This window comes from Falco peregrinus, chromosome 1 (genome assembly GCF_023634155.1).
Source record: "Falco peregrinus isolate bFalPer1 chromosome 1, bFalPer1.pri, whole genome shotgun sequence".
In the NCBI taxonomy this organism is placed as follows: Eukaryota; Metazoa; Chordata; class Aves; order Falconiformes; family Falconidae; genus Falco; species Falco peregrinus.
Genome location: NC_073721.1, coordinates 66,868,015 through 66,886,086, shown reverse-complemented (window position 1 = coordinate 66,886,086; position 18,072 = coordinate 66,868,015). Strand labels below are relative to the sequence as shown.

Genomic DNA, 18,072 nt, shown 5'->3' with positions numbered 1-18,072 from the left:
AGAATTGCACTTCAAGGAAGAAGGAATGCAGGCAGCAGCTGCAGATAGAAGGAGGCAATCCTGGCAAACAGCAATTCTGAAACGATTTTGGGGGGTAATGACAAGCTATTAAATATGAACTGTCAATTCAATGCCCTGATATAAGGGCAGTGAAACACTGCAGGAACAGGGAGGTATTTTTGCCTCCCTACACATCCTCATCTCAGCAGGGTGTATATATGCTAAAATATCACATCTAGTGCTGATCTGAACTAAGTATGTCACATCTTCTAAGGGTTGTTGAAAAACCGGAGAGGATATGGGAAAAAACATGACAAAAGTAATTTGAGGGTTGGTGAAAATGCCTTTCTGCAAGAAACCTAAAGTATTCCATCTCTTCAATTTAGCAAAAAGAAGATGAAGAGGTGCTCTGATTACAGGGCACAGGTTTCTCCACAGGAACAAAATGCTGGGTGTAAAGAGCCTTGTAATCTAACCGAGAAAGGCAAGTCATATAACAACATCTGCAAACCAAAGCCAAATGATTCCCTACTAGAATTCACACCCACACGCAGCACCGTAGCTGTTTTCCTTCTGCAAAAAACACCCCAGCAGTGGATTCCCCAGCTCCCCATATCATTGCTTCAGGAGAGGAAAGCATACTGCTGGGCGATGAGACATCACTGGAACAGGGCAAATATAACTAGATAAAGATGCATAATCTGTGCTGTCCTGAAGGCAATTTCAGGTTATGTATTGATCTATTGATCATTTCTGGCCTTGAGCTGTAGGAATCCAAGAATGAACAGTTTTATTTCAGAGACAGAGGTCCCCGGTCTGGACATGCATTACCTAATTGTTTCTAATGAAGGAAAACCCTGAAAATGAGGGCTGAGCTGCTGGGAGGGGGCACGAGTGGGAGTTCTGAGAAGCAGCAGCACAGGTAACCCCTGCTGCTGGGCAGACACCCAGCTTGGCAGGCTGGAGGTTCGTATGCTGTTTGGAGTCTGGTCATTCAGGGATGGAGACTGAGCAAGTGGGATTGGCCAAAGAGCACAGATGCCTGCTGATAAAAGTGTTCGTTGTCTTGTTAAAATCAAGCTCTAAACTGAGACGAGGGCAGCAAACATTGCTTGTTTTTCAGTAATCTGCAAAGCTAACCAGAATAATTGCAGAAAAGTGAACTTTGTTTCAGTCCTACCTCAGTCCCTGCCAGCCTCTTTCAGAAGGTCTCCTGAGATTCTGCAGGAGTACCACCTACCCCTGATGGCCATGGGGGTCAGGCATGACCTGCTCACACATTTCTGAGCTACTAATTCAGCCCTGCTGCCAGTGAAGGAACTTCTGGTGCCTGTTGCCTACTGCTTTGTTGCCTGGTGCGCTACTGCTGGTTTTGTTAGTGACAAAGGAAAAGCCGTGTGGAGCTCTAGGGAGGCTAGGTGAGAGCTATGAAACCCTGGAAGCTCAGGCACATTTGTTCTTTGATGCCTGCTGACAGACCCCAACGTGGCTGGGGTTCCAAGGCCTTTTACTGCATAGATGGAAGCACCCCAAGGGAAAAAAGTGAGAGTTCCCCAGTCCAGCAATGCTCACTGTCCTAGTGCTGGTCACTTGAAGGCAACTTCAGCCCCGAGTTCTGAAGAGTCACTGGGTGGAAGTGACTGGTGGCATAAGACAGGGAAATAGCAGCTCTTGTGCTTGAAAGTACATCGTATCTATCCTTGAGGATGGCAGCATGCTACGTGCAAGTATCAGGGCTCGGCTGGAGGCTACCCATTGCCTGCCTGAAGGAATTCCACCCTTTGGCTTTAGGGACAACTCCTGTCATTCCCAGGATCATCAGATTTTGTTTCAAAAAAACCCAACATATAAACAGCTTTAAATAAAACAATCATTAGCATTTCAGTTACAAAGAAAAGTGGATTATGTGTGCTTGCTATGAGGGGCAGTGCCAACTTCCCAAAGGAAAAATGGAGGAAGAACATTACTCCATAGATTGCAACACTTGAGGAAAAGCCATCCTACTGGGATCCTGTTGGCAAAGCTTTCTAGTGTGTGTCACAGCAGGGGGAAGCAGATTTGCTTTGAATTAATTTGTTTATTTGGTTCTATTCTAGGCGGATGAGCTCTGGGATTTGTGGACTGTGTTGAGTAACACCATCCAACCCCGGGCCACAGAAATCAATGGCAAAAGGCATCTTTCCATCTCAGTTTGTCAGTCCCAATCCATCTCCAAGTCACGCCAAGCAGCTGGCTTATGGTCAGGGAATGCAAACCAGAGCTTTTCCTCTCCAAACCTTCACAGTCAGTCCACGCCGGGCATATGGGGACTGGCTTGCTTGAAGGGTCTTGGGAAACGAACCTGAGCGCACCACATCAGTACAGACCTGGCCAGAAGGCATTAGCAATCCCATACCATTTGGTGGATCTTTATATTTGTCTGGAGCTTGTCCAGTTCCCAGGGATCCGCATTAGCACAAGTTCTCTGACTGGTGTGGCTGTCCTAGGGGTAACAGCGAGGATGGGAAACAGACGGGGCAGCTCCAAACCAGCAGAGTGGGGAGCTTGTGCTACCACTCCCCATGCCTCCACCTGCTCGGGGAGGAGGCAGAGGAGGTTGACACCTCAAGCACTATGTTCTGAGACACTTAATAGTCCCAGGGCTTCACATTCATTCAGTCTTACAGCCTCCCTCAGCATGGTATTACTCACTTCCACTCTTCCAGCCAGGCACATGGCCAGCACAGATCTCTGCAAAGAGGCAGTGGTCTCTTCCTTTACGGGCGACCGCCTGCCAAGCAGCTGGTTTCCCTGCTCTTCATCTGTCAGAGCTGCTGACAGCTTTCTCCGTGTCAGGCACAGCCTGTGGGGCAGAAACAGTGTGCAGACTCCTAGGACACCTCTCCTTCTGAGCTGTCCTGGGGCACCCACCTCTGTGGTGTCCAGCTAACAGCAGCAGCGGTCCAGGGGAAAACACAGGTCAAGGAGGGAAGGTAGAGGGAAAAGTGATCTCCTTCCAGGTGCATGAATGTGTGTGCTCCTGCTGATCTCTAGCGGGCTGACAGCTGAAAGGTCACTGGCTGAGAGACCTCAGTCACCAGCATGTGGAAAGTTTCACTCCTATAGGTATTAGGCATTAATTAAAATTTAAAAAGATTTGGGCTGGAAGGCAGCTGTGCAAGCAGGCTGACCCACACCTGCAGCCGTTCAAAACTACTCAATAAAGCACTCGTAGCTGCTCTCTTCTGAGATGCAGGTCAAGGACCTGAACTCCCCATAAGCTCCTGAGGACACATGACAGAAGTTAGGAGAACTGAGGGAGACCTGGTTCCTTACATTCTAGTGCTACACATTCCTGCAGGATCCAAATAACACCTGTATGACATCCAGCAAGGGATCTGCACACCTGCCACTGCACCTTTGTCTGTGTATAAAGGCTCTGTTTTAAATAGGTTTTGTTATCAGTTGCACTCTGCACTGTATTTGCTTTAGGGACAGCAGGCTAGAGGAAACACAGAATCACGGAACGGTCAGGATCGGAAGGGAATTCTGGAGATCATCTAGTCTAACCCGCTGCTAAAGCAGGTGTACCCAGAGCAGGCTGCACAGAGTCACATCCAGGTGGGTTTTGAACACCTCCAGAGGAGACCCCACAGCCTCTCTGGGCAGCCTGTCCCAGGGCTTGGTCACCCTCAAAGCAAGGAAGTTTTCCTCATATTCAGGTGGAGCCACCTGTGCTGCAGTTTGTGCCCGTTGCCCCTTGTCCTGTCACTGGGCACCACTGAGACAGTTACAAAAATGTTGTATTCCCCCAGATGAACTTGCAAGATGCCTGTTCCCTGCCCAGAGGAGATGAGAGGTATCTCTCACCCCACTGAGGACAGCAAGCAGAAGACCGAGCTAGCAGGCTCCTGGCAACCACACAGGTCAACATGAGGACCACTGTTTTCTGAATCATCCATTTTTTTAAAAAAGCCTGCCATTTCAAGACTAAGTACACAGAATCACAATAACAAAGTCACTGAGACCACAGGCTCCGGAAGACAATACAGTTTTTCTGACTCACTGTATATGGAAAGCATTTTTCAAACCTCTGAACTCTTTTGGTGACCGTGGTTCTCTGGGTAAGCAAAAACCACAGGGAATCCAGGTGGGTACACAGCTGTGGCTTCTCTTAGTGACCTGAGGCCAGCCGTCCTCCCTGGGACTGGAGGCAAAGGTGGCAAAGTCTTCAAAGCACTTCCCTCTCCCCAGCAGCAACACCTCAGTCTTTCCTGGATTTAGTTTCTATCGGCTGCTCTGCATCCAACTGTTGACTTTGGCCAGATCGCTCGTGAGCTGGGAAATGGTGTTTTTTCCGCGTTTGCGTAAAGGAAACGCAGAGCCAAGTGCCACAGGGGTATTACTGGTTTTTCATCCAGCCTGCCTCGCCCTCTCCCCAGCCAAAGCCTGACTGACCATGGTGGGGTGGGCGGCCCGAGGCGCTGCGGAGAACGTGAATCCTGGACGGGGCAGTCAGCGGGGAGGGGTGTTAACCCCAGACAAGGCAAGGACTGGCCAGATGGGGATTGGAAAGTCACCCTCCCAGCTGGAAACAAACCCACACCTTGCTAAGCACCAGGGAGAGATGTCAGAGACCATACAGCAATTCCCAGGAGGGCAACAACGGAGTGGGGCAGCGCTAGCCGAAGCAAAGCTGCAGATAAGCAGACCTCAGAGAAGAAACCATCTTCCCAGGGTCCAGAAATGCCCACCCCAGGGCCGGAGCTTAGCAAGCTCCATCTCTCCAGACACAACCAGCCTGCTGCCTGGGATGTAGCTGCTGCCTCTAACCACCCAGCGAGGCAGCATGTGCCTGCGGGGCTGGGACCAGGGTCCCCCGGAGGCAAACCGCTGTGGCACTGGTAAGCCCACCCCAGCTCCTCCAGCCCGAAGCCTGCACACACGGCTCCAAGGCGAGAGGGCTCAGCCAGGACGGGGGCTGAGTCATGCTCAGCCCCTGATAACCTGCCAGGACAACAGGCGAGTTCTCCTCTGGTTTTAAAATGTCGAACAATATACTCGGTGTCTGTCTTGTCCATCCGCCTGTCCCTTTGGCTAGACGCCCTCCCTGCTTGGGGCCACAGGGACCAAAATCAGTGATTCACTTCCCCCTTTGTAATGCTCGGCAGTTGCTGATTTTCCACTAAAGCATCGCAGAAGAATGGGCAGCCTCAACACCAGCGTCTGTGTCTACAGGGGGAGAGAGAAGCAGCCAGCCTTGGAAAGCAGCAAATTGACCACAGACCAGAAACTTCCCATTTCTTGGACTCCAAACAGGTTCCCCAGCAGGCAGATGGGATTCATGGCTCAGCCTGCAGGCCCCAGAGCACAGGAGAGGCATTGCTTAGAGACCACTCAAGTTTATTATCAATTAGCTCACAAACATGCTGACAAGGAAGACAGCTCTGTTAGGGCTCAGGGAGGAGTGGGGAAACCACACCATACAAGACACCTGACTTCAAGCCCACCCACATTATGTCCATAAATCCTGGCTCAGTTTATTATCCTCCCCAGGAGCAGCAGAGATAGCTCTGAAACCTGCCCGCTTCAGGCTTCCCACCATCTCTCCTGCGGCTGCCTTCAGCCCCGGTACCCCCCATACAAGTGAGGGAGACACCGGCATCCGATGCCCCCTGTTCCCCAGGGTTTGGTGGAAGGCAAAGGAAGGTCTCCTGCCCAGGAGAAGCTGCCACCAGCCTCGCCCAGGCAGGAGACCTTCCTGGCTGAGCCACGCAGGACCTGTGTACCATGAAGGCCACAGCAATGACCATCCAGGCACCTTCGTGCCCGATTCACAGTTACCTGCAACCAGATCTCATACCAGATGGGACACCAGACACAGGCGTATGGACCCTCATGGGGACATGCAAGCCAGTGGCAACCCTACTGCTTACCACAACAGATCTCAGTTGCCAAGGTGTCCCCTGGAATGTTCACCTGACACCTTGTAGTGCCACAGGCACAACTCACACACAGTCAGGTCATCAGGCAAGCAGGAAGTCATGGAAATCCTCCCTCCCCTGGGATGCCTCCAGAGCTCCTGTGGACAGACATGCCAATGACAACACCCTTTGCCTTGGGCACAAAGAGCACTGTTAAAGCGGGGCTTGCACAGGCAGGAACACATGTCAGACTCCCTGCCCCACATGCACACTCAATGCTGCTGGCACGAGCCCAGGAGCCATGTCATTCCAGCAGCTGGATGCCACCACTATCCCTCACCATGGCTAGCAAGGGGCTCCCCCAGAGCCCACATGGCTCTCGTTCTGGGCTGTCTCTTGTGCCACCTTGCAGTGGCAACTCCAGCTCCCTGCTCTGCTTGATATATGTGCCAGTAGCTGGCTGATATCTCTCTGGATCTCTCACTACAAATCGCAGCAACAGATGTGCAAGTCTGTGAGACAGTGAAGTCACCAGGTGTCTGTCCCATGCTACCAAGTTCAGTCTCTCCACCACCGTCACCCTGGCATCTTCCTTCCTCTGGCCCCCAGAGCAGTGCCAGTGCTCTAGGGCCACCCGAGCCAGCTCCCAGCCCACCATGTAGTGCATGAGAACACATAGGGAGAAGGAGATGGGTTGTGAATTCTATTTTTATCTGCTCAGGAGTTGCCAGACACCACATAAGTGAACCTCTCTAAGCACACAGACAGCTAACAGGTTCTTTTTAACCAGTCTCTGGGGGTCTAATTTTCTCCTTAGCCAAAGTGGCTGCTCACACATCTCCACACTGCTCTCTGCTGACATTAAATGCCCTTCCCCTGCCACACGTGCCACACATGCCACCCACCACTTTGTGAGTGCTTTTCTTTGCTCTCATGTATTAGGGAGTGAGCAACTGACTCCCTGGAAGAAGTCCAGCTCTCCAAGCATGGGAACAGCATCTGCCTGGCCCAGCAAGGCTGCAGGAACATGCCCTGAGCAAGGGCACGGCACCAGGCTGTCACTAGGAGTGGCAGATCGCACCCCTGGTTGGATCCATCAGACCTTAGCGCTGACCCATAAAATCACCAGAACTGTGATTTCCAAATACCAAGCATGATGAAGAGCTGTTTGCAATCTTCCCGTCTCCGGAGCTGAAGTGCGGGCCAATGCCTCCCAGAAAAATCAAAATGCAGCCTGCAACCACTCTTGAGTTTCAAGTGGAGCCAGCAGAGGAACCAGGCCAGGCTACTTGATTACAAATGCCACGTCTGGGCCAAACCTTGCACACTCCATAGACTAAAGCAGGGAGGGAGGCCAGGCGAGCTACCACCCCTCTGGCAGAACCACCCAGGCTGGCCCGCGGCGTGTGCGGTGAGTGGCAGGCGAGACGGGCGGCTGTGCAGCCCTGCTCTCCTCAGCTCAGCCGCACACTCCTTCGGGCTGAAACAGCGAGAAAGCTGCTCCAGTTGGCTCCCCTGCCTGCCTGCAGCAGCTGGTGTTCGGCACCGTGATCAACAGGCACAGCACTGCTGCCAGAGGCAGTCGCATAGCTGCTCTCACACCATGGTGAGAAGAGACCCATCCAGGATTGTCCTAACAACTGCCATCAGATGAAGGTCTCCATCAGTGGCACCATCTTACTGCAGGCATCACCCCACAGCCACAGCTTTTGCACCATTACAAAACTGGGCGTAAGATGCTGGCACAGTTGGAGAGTTGAGTTGTCTGCTGTGCGACGTGACCACCCCACAGAGGATTCAGCCACCAGCACTGGCCACAGCAATGCCCTCACTGCCCCTCTGCTCCTCCCTGTGCTCTCCAGCACAGTGAGCAGCAGGGTCCTGCCTGGCAAGGGAGGGAGCTGTGTTTAGAGCAGAGGCATGCAAGAGGAGAGGGCAACAAATCAACCTGCCCTTGTGCCCACAAGCACACTGAGGTCTCCAGCCCAAAAGGCCCTCTGTCTCCACAAGACACAACAGCTGCAAGCTGAGGACCAGGCTCCATCTAATGAAACCTGCTGCAGAGACATCAGCCAGAGAAAAGCTGCCCGCCAGCTGCGGGGAGGTCACTCGCCTCCCCCCTACAGCAGGGAGCAAACAAGCACTTGAGTTTCATTTCCATCTTGTTGACTAGAAACACTCACCCCCTCCACTGGGCTGCCAGCTTCAAAGCCCTAAGAAACACTTTATCCTATTCATCCTCGTGCCCACACGTACCCCGGGGAGCGAGGGGAGCCAGCTGCCTGCCCCCTGCGTTACACGGGACATGGAGAGGGCAGGCAAAGCCTCTCATCGCAGGCGTGTGAGGGGGGTGAAGAGCTGGTGGCTGCACACACACACAGAGGGCATGAGAGCAACAGGGTGGAGAAGAGATGTGTGTAGTCCTCTCATCTGGAGAAGCGGAGGTTTTCCACCTGCAGCAGGAGGTGCCGGGAAGCCTCCCACTCACCCTGGGAACGCTGCAGATCTGAGACATATTTTAAGCTAAAACAATGGTTGAACAGCCATCAGGACACCCTGGCCTTCGGATCTATTAGCTCAATGTAGTTAGGTCCCCTCACATCTCTCCATCCCCAGCCACACATAGGATTCCCTCACCTGAAGCCCTCCAGCCATGAGAGCTGTGCTGGGATGTGACACTTTGCCGCCCACTCTTGAAGTCTTAGCCCTGCCAGGGAACGACCATCCTGGTGATTTTTATTCTGTACTGTTCTGCACTGGCTCCATCTCTCCAGTTGCTCACCAGTCAGAGCCTGGCTGGGGACCAGGAGTGCTCCTGGCCACGTGTGCATGATGCCTGGTAGCAAAGCCAGTGCTTCCAGAGTACTGTGACCACAAATCTGCTCTCACACCTCTCCCTCGTGGCCTTCAGTAGCCACACCAAGGACCAGCAGGAAGGAGCAGGCTTTATGGCATCCCCAGTGGGAAGGGATCTGGAGCAGGCAGAAGGGCTGCGCCTGCCTTGGCAGTGCCAGGGCTCCAGCTCCTCAGCAGCACAGCTCCAAAGCGATGGAGAAGGCAAAGCTCCAGTGTCGTTATCAACCTGTCATTACATCCCTGGAAAAGTTTGGCACTTCGCTGTCATAGAAAGCCTCGTAGCTGAAAAGTTAGCATGGCCACCCTGCCAAGGCCACAGGCAACCTAATACACCCTACCTGCCCCCTCTAGATAGCCTCAGCCTCCAAGTATGCTCCCCATCCTCCAAGGCCAGCGTTTGGCTCAGTTTTGCAGATGTGGGTCTGTTAACCATTCCCCTCAGCTCCCTCCCTCCCTCCTTTTGTAGTTCTCAGAATTCCTTCCAATTTGTCAAGATCTTTTCTAGCGACAAAGAATACCTTGACTCAGTGCAGGACCCCAGGGTACACAGGAAAAAAACCCATGAGACTCAGGGCTTTTGCCTCCAAAGTCCTAAGCACCACCGGCCTCCAGCATGCAGCCGCAACGCATTACTCTCTGCTGCCTAATTTGCTGTTCAATCCTACTCTGCAAAATCTCAGCCTCTCCTTCTTCCATATTTCTTCCTCCCATGGAGAATTTTTTTCCTTCAGCTGTAACAGATAATATTTTTCCAGTCTGAATCTCTTCTTAATGCCTGCCTATATGTTTAGGTTCTGTATGTCCCCGAAGAGAGTCCCCACGCAAGTGAGACAATAATGAGGTGGTGCGGAGAACTGGATACCAATCCCATCCAGCACCAAGCGCTCAGGGAAGCATTTCTCAGGATGCTTCTGACTAAAGAAGAAAGCGAGCATATTTTACATGGAGAATTCTACACCTGCATTTCAACCGCTCCTTGTACCAGATCAACTTCAATTCACCCCTTGTGTCCTGCCAGCACTTGGTGATTTGTGGAAAGCACTTGAAACCAAAGAGAACAGCTTTGATTTTGCTTAAGTACCAGCTTAAACCAAATAAGGCAGCACACAGTCAGGTATGGGAAAGTGCAGCGTAATTCATGTGCACAAGGGAGCTAAAAGCAAGCTGGATGACAATCCTAATTCAGGCATTGGGGAAAAGCTCTCCAGCATTTGATCGTGTGGTGTTAGCGCTCTTCTAACATCTTTCTTTTTTATACAACTGCTTTATAAATGGTATTGTCATAAAGGTCCCAAATGCTATATGTATAGTATATAAAATAGGCTATAAACTGGATTTTCTGTACTACCTCACCCACCACACATACAATGCATTTGCCCTGCACCCTGCTCTCTTGCATGTACTCTCAAGCTAAGCTGACAGTAGCAGGACTTTTCTTTCAGTTAGAAGGAAAAGTGCATTTGACCGTTTTCTCGCAAAGCCTAGAGCCTGAATTAAGCTATAGGAATGGCTCCCAAGGAGGTGCAGATGAACAGGCCTAATATAAAGCCCATATTTGGAGTTTTAAAAGGAGCCTGAAAAGCCAGCTATCCTCCTGCTGCTCTGAAGCGTACGCAACCCCCTAGAAAGTAAATACATAAAACACATAAACCAGAATGGTGCTGACAGCTTTAAAACACTAGAAAGTAGAGCAACTGTAGCTGGTGCCAGGCTAGAGAAGGTGTATCATGTAATTTAAAAATAGAAGTATTTTTATATAAGAAAAATTACATTTATGCTCCTCTTGGGTAGCTTGAGTGTTTCCTTTAGGCTTCCCAGCCAGCTTGCCAAGGGCTTTCAACTATGTCAAGGCAGGAGGGGGGCCGAGATCTAGAGCTTATGGCGATCTCATTGCCCTGAGTGGAATTTCTTCTCACATATTCTCACACAGACTGGCACCAGCTTTTTAGTTTCAATTTTTTAACAAGGTCTTGGATATCTACTCAAAGTTCGCTCTGGATCAAGGAATGTAAACGCTTGGCCATCCTGTGAAAAATATATTGTCAAAGGTAGAAAGCTGCAGTTAGGGCTTATCTGCACTAGGAAAATATGTCATTCAAGTAATGGGCATATAGATACCGCAGTGGCAGAAGGCAAGGCTGGTACCAGTGTTTTACCCAAGGAATTCAACATCACACACTATGGATCTCCTGGGCTGGACCCATCCCAAGCAAAGTAGGAAACCTGGCACAGCCCGTGCCATGAGGATGCACCTACACGAGGGGAGCTTCTCAGCCAGGGTCAGCTTTTAGTTTCTCTGCTGTTTGGGTATCAATAAATTGTACCCCTCATAAATGTAAAGCCAGCAGAAGTGTACAGAGGTGTGTTCAGGAAGTATGTGGCTAGTATAGACCTCCCTCTAGTACTACATATATTGTGGGCAAACAGTCCCGGACATTTGGCAGCAACCCAAGTAAGCCAGTAAGAAAGCTCGCCTTTTTCTCATAAATGTGGAAAGTTCAAAGCTGGCAAGACAAGAGGCCCCAGATCCTGCTTTAACAATTCAGACAAATCTGTCTCTGTTTGGAGCAGCATCTTTAAAAAGCAAGTGATCTTGCAATGAACTTTCATTTTATCTGCTAGTCCTCAATGACAACAAGCTAATCAAGCTGATTTTGCTAAGCCACAGTTCTCAACACCATGTTTTGTATGGCCACCCGAGGGTGGAGAGGTTTACATCCAGCCATGGGCCCTGCTCTCCTCTGCAAAGGACCATGCTAGATACTTGGCTGACATCAGAACAGGAGCTGGTTTCAGCCAATATTCAAAAGGGAAGAAATATACTTCATCCAGCAACCTCTGCTGCACACCCAAGATCCTGCCTTCTGCTTGCTTTCTGCTGTTCCTCATCCTTTGCTTCCAGGAGAGAGAATAGCGATTTTGGCAGAACCTCCCTGCTGGCATGAGGTTCCCAGTGTCCCCAGGCCAGGAGTGCTTGCCACAACTCCTTGAGGGCTGCATATAGCCCTTCCTCTCATCAGGAAGGGAGGAGATGTTTCCTCCAGGGTGCTGGAGAGGAGGCTCTGAGATAGGAGTCAGTGGGGTGGGCATGTCACAACTCAGCCTTCTTCCTTTTCCATCCCGAAAACACCAGGCAACTCCCAGCAACTGCCCCGCCTAAACAGAGCCCTCTCAGAGGAAGCTCCCTGCCCTCAAGAGCTTAGCCACATTAAGCTGCCTTCACAGTGTCTCAGCACCTTATACCACAGCTATGTCCTTTTCCCTTGCCTGGGATGCTGGGAAAATGCTTTGCAGGTCCCAGTCATCTCTTCTTTTCTGTGAAGAGGAAGGATGCCTTGCTCCCCAGGCTGCCCCCATCCAGTGCACACATCCCATCTGGGCAGCACGGCTCCCTTGCATAGACGCTGGTTGCAGGTTTATGCCTGGCACTCCTGCAGGAGGGACCTGCTCAGGTGGCAGCAGCAGAACCCTCCTCACATGCTGCCTGGGGTCAGAGGCTGTCCATCCTGACGGTGAAGGGCAGGGGTGCAAGCCCTTTCCACTCCCTGCTAAATAAACAGGAATTCTGCTGATACTCCAGCCTTAGGAAAACAAAGCTGTTTTCATTTAGCTCGGCTTCTGGGCTGAGGTGCAGCTCCACCCGCACAATCATCCGTTGTCGGGGCTTTGCTTCTCCGGGCAGAGATTCAGGCTGAGATCAAGAAGAGGGAGGATTTGCAGCTAGTCCATGCTGGGAGGGCCTCTAACACCCCCAGGATTCTGCTCTCCAGAGCACTCCCTGTTCCAAGCAGCACAGCATGAGGGCCTCCCGGCTTCTGCAGCAGCTAACAAGTCCCCGCAGGCTCCCTCAGACACCCGAGTTGAAACCTCTGCTGCGCCATGGCCTGCTGAAGGGGCTCGGGAAGTGGTACTCATTGCTCAGCCTGTATTTGAAGGGATGAGGGCTGGAGCGTCACCAGCTCTGGTGTCAGCAAAGTAAACCTGGAGCTGCCCTTCTCCTAGCCATGTCTACCCCTGGGAAAGTGCTGAGCTCAGGTAAGGCTGGGCAAGTTTTTTTCTTTAGTCCCAGGAAGAAGAGATAGTGTGCACCATATAGGCAAGCCAAGGATGCAGTAATTCTTCCCCAGTACCTCTCCAAACAGAGCCATTGATGACTACGTGTAACATTGCAGCACTACAGATATCTGTGCCTAGCACTACACTCAGGCTGATGTCCACGTCCACATCTTCCCAGGACTGCCTGCATGCCTGGAAAAGCATCTGTGACAGCTACACTGGGAATGCCCACATTTCCATTTGCTAACCTTCACATCCACCAGCTGCAAATACAAATCAGCCCGTACAACCAGTTGTGTATGACTGGTACAACCCTTGGTCAAGAAGCTGCTACTTCTCACCAAGGCAGAGGGCAGAAGACAGTAACTTATCTCCTGCTGTCACAGTTGCTCTTCCCGGGCTCTCCTGGCAGGGAAACCACAGAAGGCATCGCTGCTTCTGTTTCCAGGCGTGAGCTCTGGAGAGCCTGAGCATATGTACCAGAGATGGGGCCATGAAAACAGGCAGCTGCCTGGTCATGCCCTTCACCAAGGCTTTATAGGCTCATCCAGACTTCTAAAGACTTCCTACCCCCAGACCAGGCTACTCTCCATGGTGAAAGGGCAGTCATTATAAGTAAGTCCATCTAGCTGCAGATAAATAATTCTAAAGCAGACCCATCACTCAGGCAAGTGGGGGATATTTTGGACCGGGCAATTCCTGAATAACCTGGGAGGCTGCTCTCCTAACTCTCTGTGAAGACTCAGTTCAAAACACTTTGAGACCAAAGGCATCTCTGCTTAGAGAGCAGATCTCCAGGGAGGATTCATGGGTTTTGTTGCATGTTTATACAGCATCTAATACAGCACTGTTGTAGTGCATGACTTCAGAGCTCCTGATTGCTACCTCCGTACAAACAAACACAAATAAAGCCAATATACACACAAGTAAACAAAAGGAGAAAGCAAATTCACTCATGTGAGAACTGATTTCCTGTCTTGGCACAGCAAGATGAGGTTTAGAGGTCTATAAGCTCCCGCTCTTGTGCAACTCCTCCTTGTTAGCAATGCGAATGTGCAGGGAAATCAGGGACTGGTTGTTTGTCCTGGATCTCATAGTCTTCTCACAACCACTGACCTGGAACCACCCAATGTCCTCTGTCCACCGAGCCACCAAGAATTTCTTCTACCTCTTCCTTACTGACAAATCAGACAAGCAAGCCAGCCGCTGTGAGATCGTGGTGGGCTGACTAGAAAAAGTCAGTGTCTCACCAGCACAACCCATCCTTATCCAGGAGAAGACCAAGGACTGGAAAGCCCAAGGTGTTCCTCTCAGATTTGGCAGCAAACTGAACTCCAGTGAAGGTGACCCTGAGGTTGCATTGCCTAAACAGATCCTCATACTTGCAAGTATAAGCAAGACCTACGTAGCTCTGGGAAGACAAATCTGCTCCTTGCTTTTGCTGCTACAGCCCAGCTGTACAGAGAAAGCCCGATGCAGAAGCACAGAGAGTACTTTAGCGGTAGCACAGAAAGAGATGATGTTGTAACTGCAAGAGGCAGGCTCCAAGTTCAGACAAGTCTGAGCGTATGGCTTCATTAGACAAATGACCAACCTAATAAGAGGCTTCCCCCCAAAAGGGAGCCCGCTCCTTTCCTTCCCTCCACCACGAGCCTCGTGATTCCAGCCAATTTTCCTGGTCCTCACCACCTTTCAAAAAGCCAATTTAGCCCACTGAAGTGAAGGGTAAAAAAATTATCCTTCATTTTGCTGTGTTAATTTTTTTGCTGGTTTATTAAACCGAGCCAACTTACCCGGGGGGCCAAACGAAGACTAACACCAGTGCAAGGGAAGCAGCGGGAAGGCACGCCCAGGTGCAAAGGCAGCAAGAGCACACCTCCGGCTGAGGATGCTCACTCCAGCAGGCTCCACAGCTAGCCCAGAAGTTGGCAGGCTGAAGCGGCCACTCAACAGTATTTTGGAAACAACCCATCTAACAGCAGCAAGACTTTTAGGTCATGCCAGTTGCACGCCATATGTTATATGGTCTGTGGGCAAAACCCAAGCAACTGAATTGTACGGGAAAATGTCCAGGGGCTAAAGTGAGGCATTTCAATGCAGACCAGTGCCAGGGTGCAGGCAGCCCCAGACCTGCCTGCAAAGCATTGCCTGGGCAGGAAAGGCAGCACCCCGCAGCACAGCACCCAGAGGGGCAGTGAGAGCTCACTCCTGGAGACATGCACAGCGGTCTCGGCAAATCTGAGGATGGCTCCAGAAGGCAGTCAGGGGTCGACACGTCCCAGGGTTCTACCTGCAGCTATTGCAAAGGACAAACATCAAATGCTCTCATTGAAACATGGGATAAGGTGACATCCTATGGCCTCCATGGGGAGAGAAGGAGGAAGGGCACGGCATGGTCCTTAATGGAGTCCTATTTCCCTGGGACAGTGCCAGAGGGTTTAAGGTACAGCAGGCAGCTGGGCATTCAGCAATCCCAGCTCAGCGATCGCTAGACGCTGTGTCTGACTCTCTGGACAGGAATGCTCTGCCAGTGCCTGCACAGCCCCCTGTCCTCTGTGCAGAGCCTGAGGTCATGTTCCTTACTGGGAAAGCCTTCAACAGGTGCTGTATCTCCAAGGGCACTGCTCTCCCTCCCCTCCAGTCCCTCCACACAGAGAGGTGGCATTGCTGCGGGGAAACTCGTCAGCAATGACCAGGATTGCAGGCACATGCAAGGGCTGCATGTTCGCTCAGGCACCAAGCCTCTCTCCGGGCAGCAATGACAGAGGCTCAGCCACCTCTCCCTGCCAGCATCACCTCTGCCTTGCCTGAATTTGGTTCCCATCAGATAGTCTTTCATTTGGGCATCAAGATATGCTGGCTTCAGTGAACTGCTTCGTGTCAGTCAATTCCTCGTCAGTCATCTGAACCCCTCCAAAATTGTAGATGGCTGAGAGTAAGTGTCTAGAAATGTCTCCAGCCCATGCATTGCCTCTGCTTCAGAAGAGGCAGAAAGGCAACAGCTACTTTAGGTGCAACAGGCACGTTAAAAGCAACTTGCAGGAGTACAGAAAAACAAAGGCTGAACTGCCCTCTCAGGCAGTTCAAAGTGATGCTGTCAGAAAAATTCAAAACAGCTCTGAGGAGAAAAGAAGAAACTGAAGTTACCTCCTGGTTAGACACCTAACATTTTTTTTTCCCCTGTAATGACTTACTGACTATGACTGAGGGACTTCTGCTGGAAGCCACATGCAAATTGTCTGCTGTGGTGCCTACCAACAAAGCCAGTCTACCTGGCCCAGCAACTGAGTGAGTAGCAGCAAGAAAGACATGGACTTTTAGGGGTGGTGCAGCCTGCCACTTCGCTCCTGCATCCATGGACCTTTACAGGAAAGCAGAGGTGATTTTTAAGAAAAATAACATGTGTAGGTTGTTGTAAAGCAGCAAGCATCATTCTCATCTCTATCCCCATCAAGCTGCCAGCACAGTAGCGGTGCTTGCCCGGGAAAGCCACCCTTCCCACCTTCACCACCTCCTTCAGCAGAAAAACCCCGGTGGGGCTTTGCAAAACACAAAGTGTGGAGGAGTTGCACCTTGAGTACAAGAGCACCTCAGCACCGACCTGAGGCAGGTTGGCTGAAGCCATAAGCTTTTCCTCATCCAAAAGGACCAGATGATGCCACAGCTGTCACCCTGAGTTTAACATGTACTCACGGAGCCTCTGTGAGCTCCAACAGCTGCATCTTTGCTTCCGTACCCAATAAGCAGGCACCTGGCTGGGTACTAAAATGGCCAATACCACAGCAAGGTGACACAAAAATATGGAACAAATGGCTCAGTAACAACTAGAGTCTGCCAGCAGACATCTCTGAGTATCATCGCTTTGCTCATACCAGCACTTAATAGCACACCTCAGATCTATGTACTCTTCTGTGGGTACTACACGGACATACTGCACTAAACACATCTTCTTGGGAAAGAAGTTTAACACCCGCTCCTCCATCCACCCTGCTGCTACCACAAAGGCTGTTCAACAGCTGGACAAGGGCAAACTGCTGAGCTTCCCAGTCCTCCTTCCCCACAGGACCATCACTAGGTTGTCCTGTTCCTGCATGTGCCTAGGGACCATGGCACAGTGCTGGGGACAAACTGAGTCCCTTGGAGGGACAGCAGGACCTGACCCGCTTACAAGCTCCCAGAGCCCAGGGAGAAGCCTCCACCGGGAGCCAAGGCGCCTGGTCTCATGAAGCAGAGGCTGTGGCCTGACTGAGCATGGCATTAGCTGCCTGTGGGTTTGGGGGAGCATCCTGTCGGGAACCAGGTTTGACTTACACAGCTGGGACGTGCCGCAGGACAGGCACCTGAGCCCCTCGCAGGGAGGCATCCCGCCCTGCCATGCTGGTCCTCCTCCGCAGGGAGCTTGTTGGGGTCTGGAAGGCAGCAGCAGCACCAGGCGGGTGGTACTCCTGCTCGGGAACGACTTCTTCACACCGGGAACCCTGGAAGCCCGAGCGACAGGTACAGACCTGGGGGCGGCTGCAGGAGCCCTTGTTCTGGCACGGTGGGTCGCAAACAGCTGTGGAGACACAGAAAGGTGGTTAGTGGACACGAAGCTTAGTCCCATGGTGGTGGCACCCAGCTGGGGCAGCACAACTGGAGCGGTCCCATCTCCTCTCTGCAGACAGGTGACCTTCAAAGTCTCGGTGTTACTGCTGCTGTGGGTCCCTAATGCAAGGTGACCACCAGAGACTTGTTTCTGTTCCCACTTTTCCCCGCTGCAGAGCTCTTCCCCAACAACACTCACTTCAGAAAGCTCAGAAATGAGCAGCATGGTCTGCAGAGAGCATATGGCCTCCAGCACTGCCCATAGCGCTCTGGGCTTGAATAGGACCTCAATCCCAAAGCAAAGGATTGCCTGTTACCTTTAGTCCATTTTGGGGTCTGATTTGCATGGTCCCCCCCCTGTCTGTCCCCTGCAGAGCTTTCCAGCTCTCCCTCTACAGATGATTTTGGAGTCTCTGCTCTCAAATTCCTCTGCAGTGATGGGTGCAGCTATGGGGACTTACAGTTCATTAACTTTATGCCCAAATCACCCTCTGAGCCTGTGTGTGTTCCTAATTACAGCACATCAGCTTCAGTTTGCACCCTAGGAGGAAAGTGCTATTAATTATATGCCGGACCCTAACACTTCCCAAGTCAACAGATGCCAAATTGGGTTTATAACCCAGCCAGCGAGAGCCAGGAAACCACAGCTCGCTCTGGTAGGACCAGGCTTGTT

The 18,072-nt window shown here is 51.5% G+C and overlaps 1 protein-coding gene across 1 annotated transcript in view; it reads right to left on the bottom strand.

Annotated features, from left to right (window-relative positions):
* Window positions 1-18,072, bottom strand: part of LTBP2 (latent transforming growth factor beta binding protein 2) — a 73,904-nt gene that overhangs the window by 41,780 nt on the left and 14,052 nt on the right. The window contains exon 3 of the mRNA XM_027795976.2: window positions 17,127-17,370. Coding sequence (XP_027651777.2) covers window positions 17,127-17,370 — 244 coding nt within the window. The remainder of the gene's footprint in view (window positions 1-17,126; window positions 17,371-18,072) is intronic.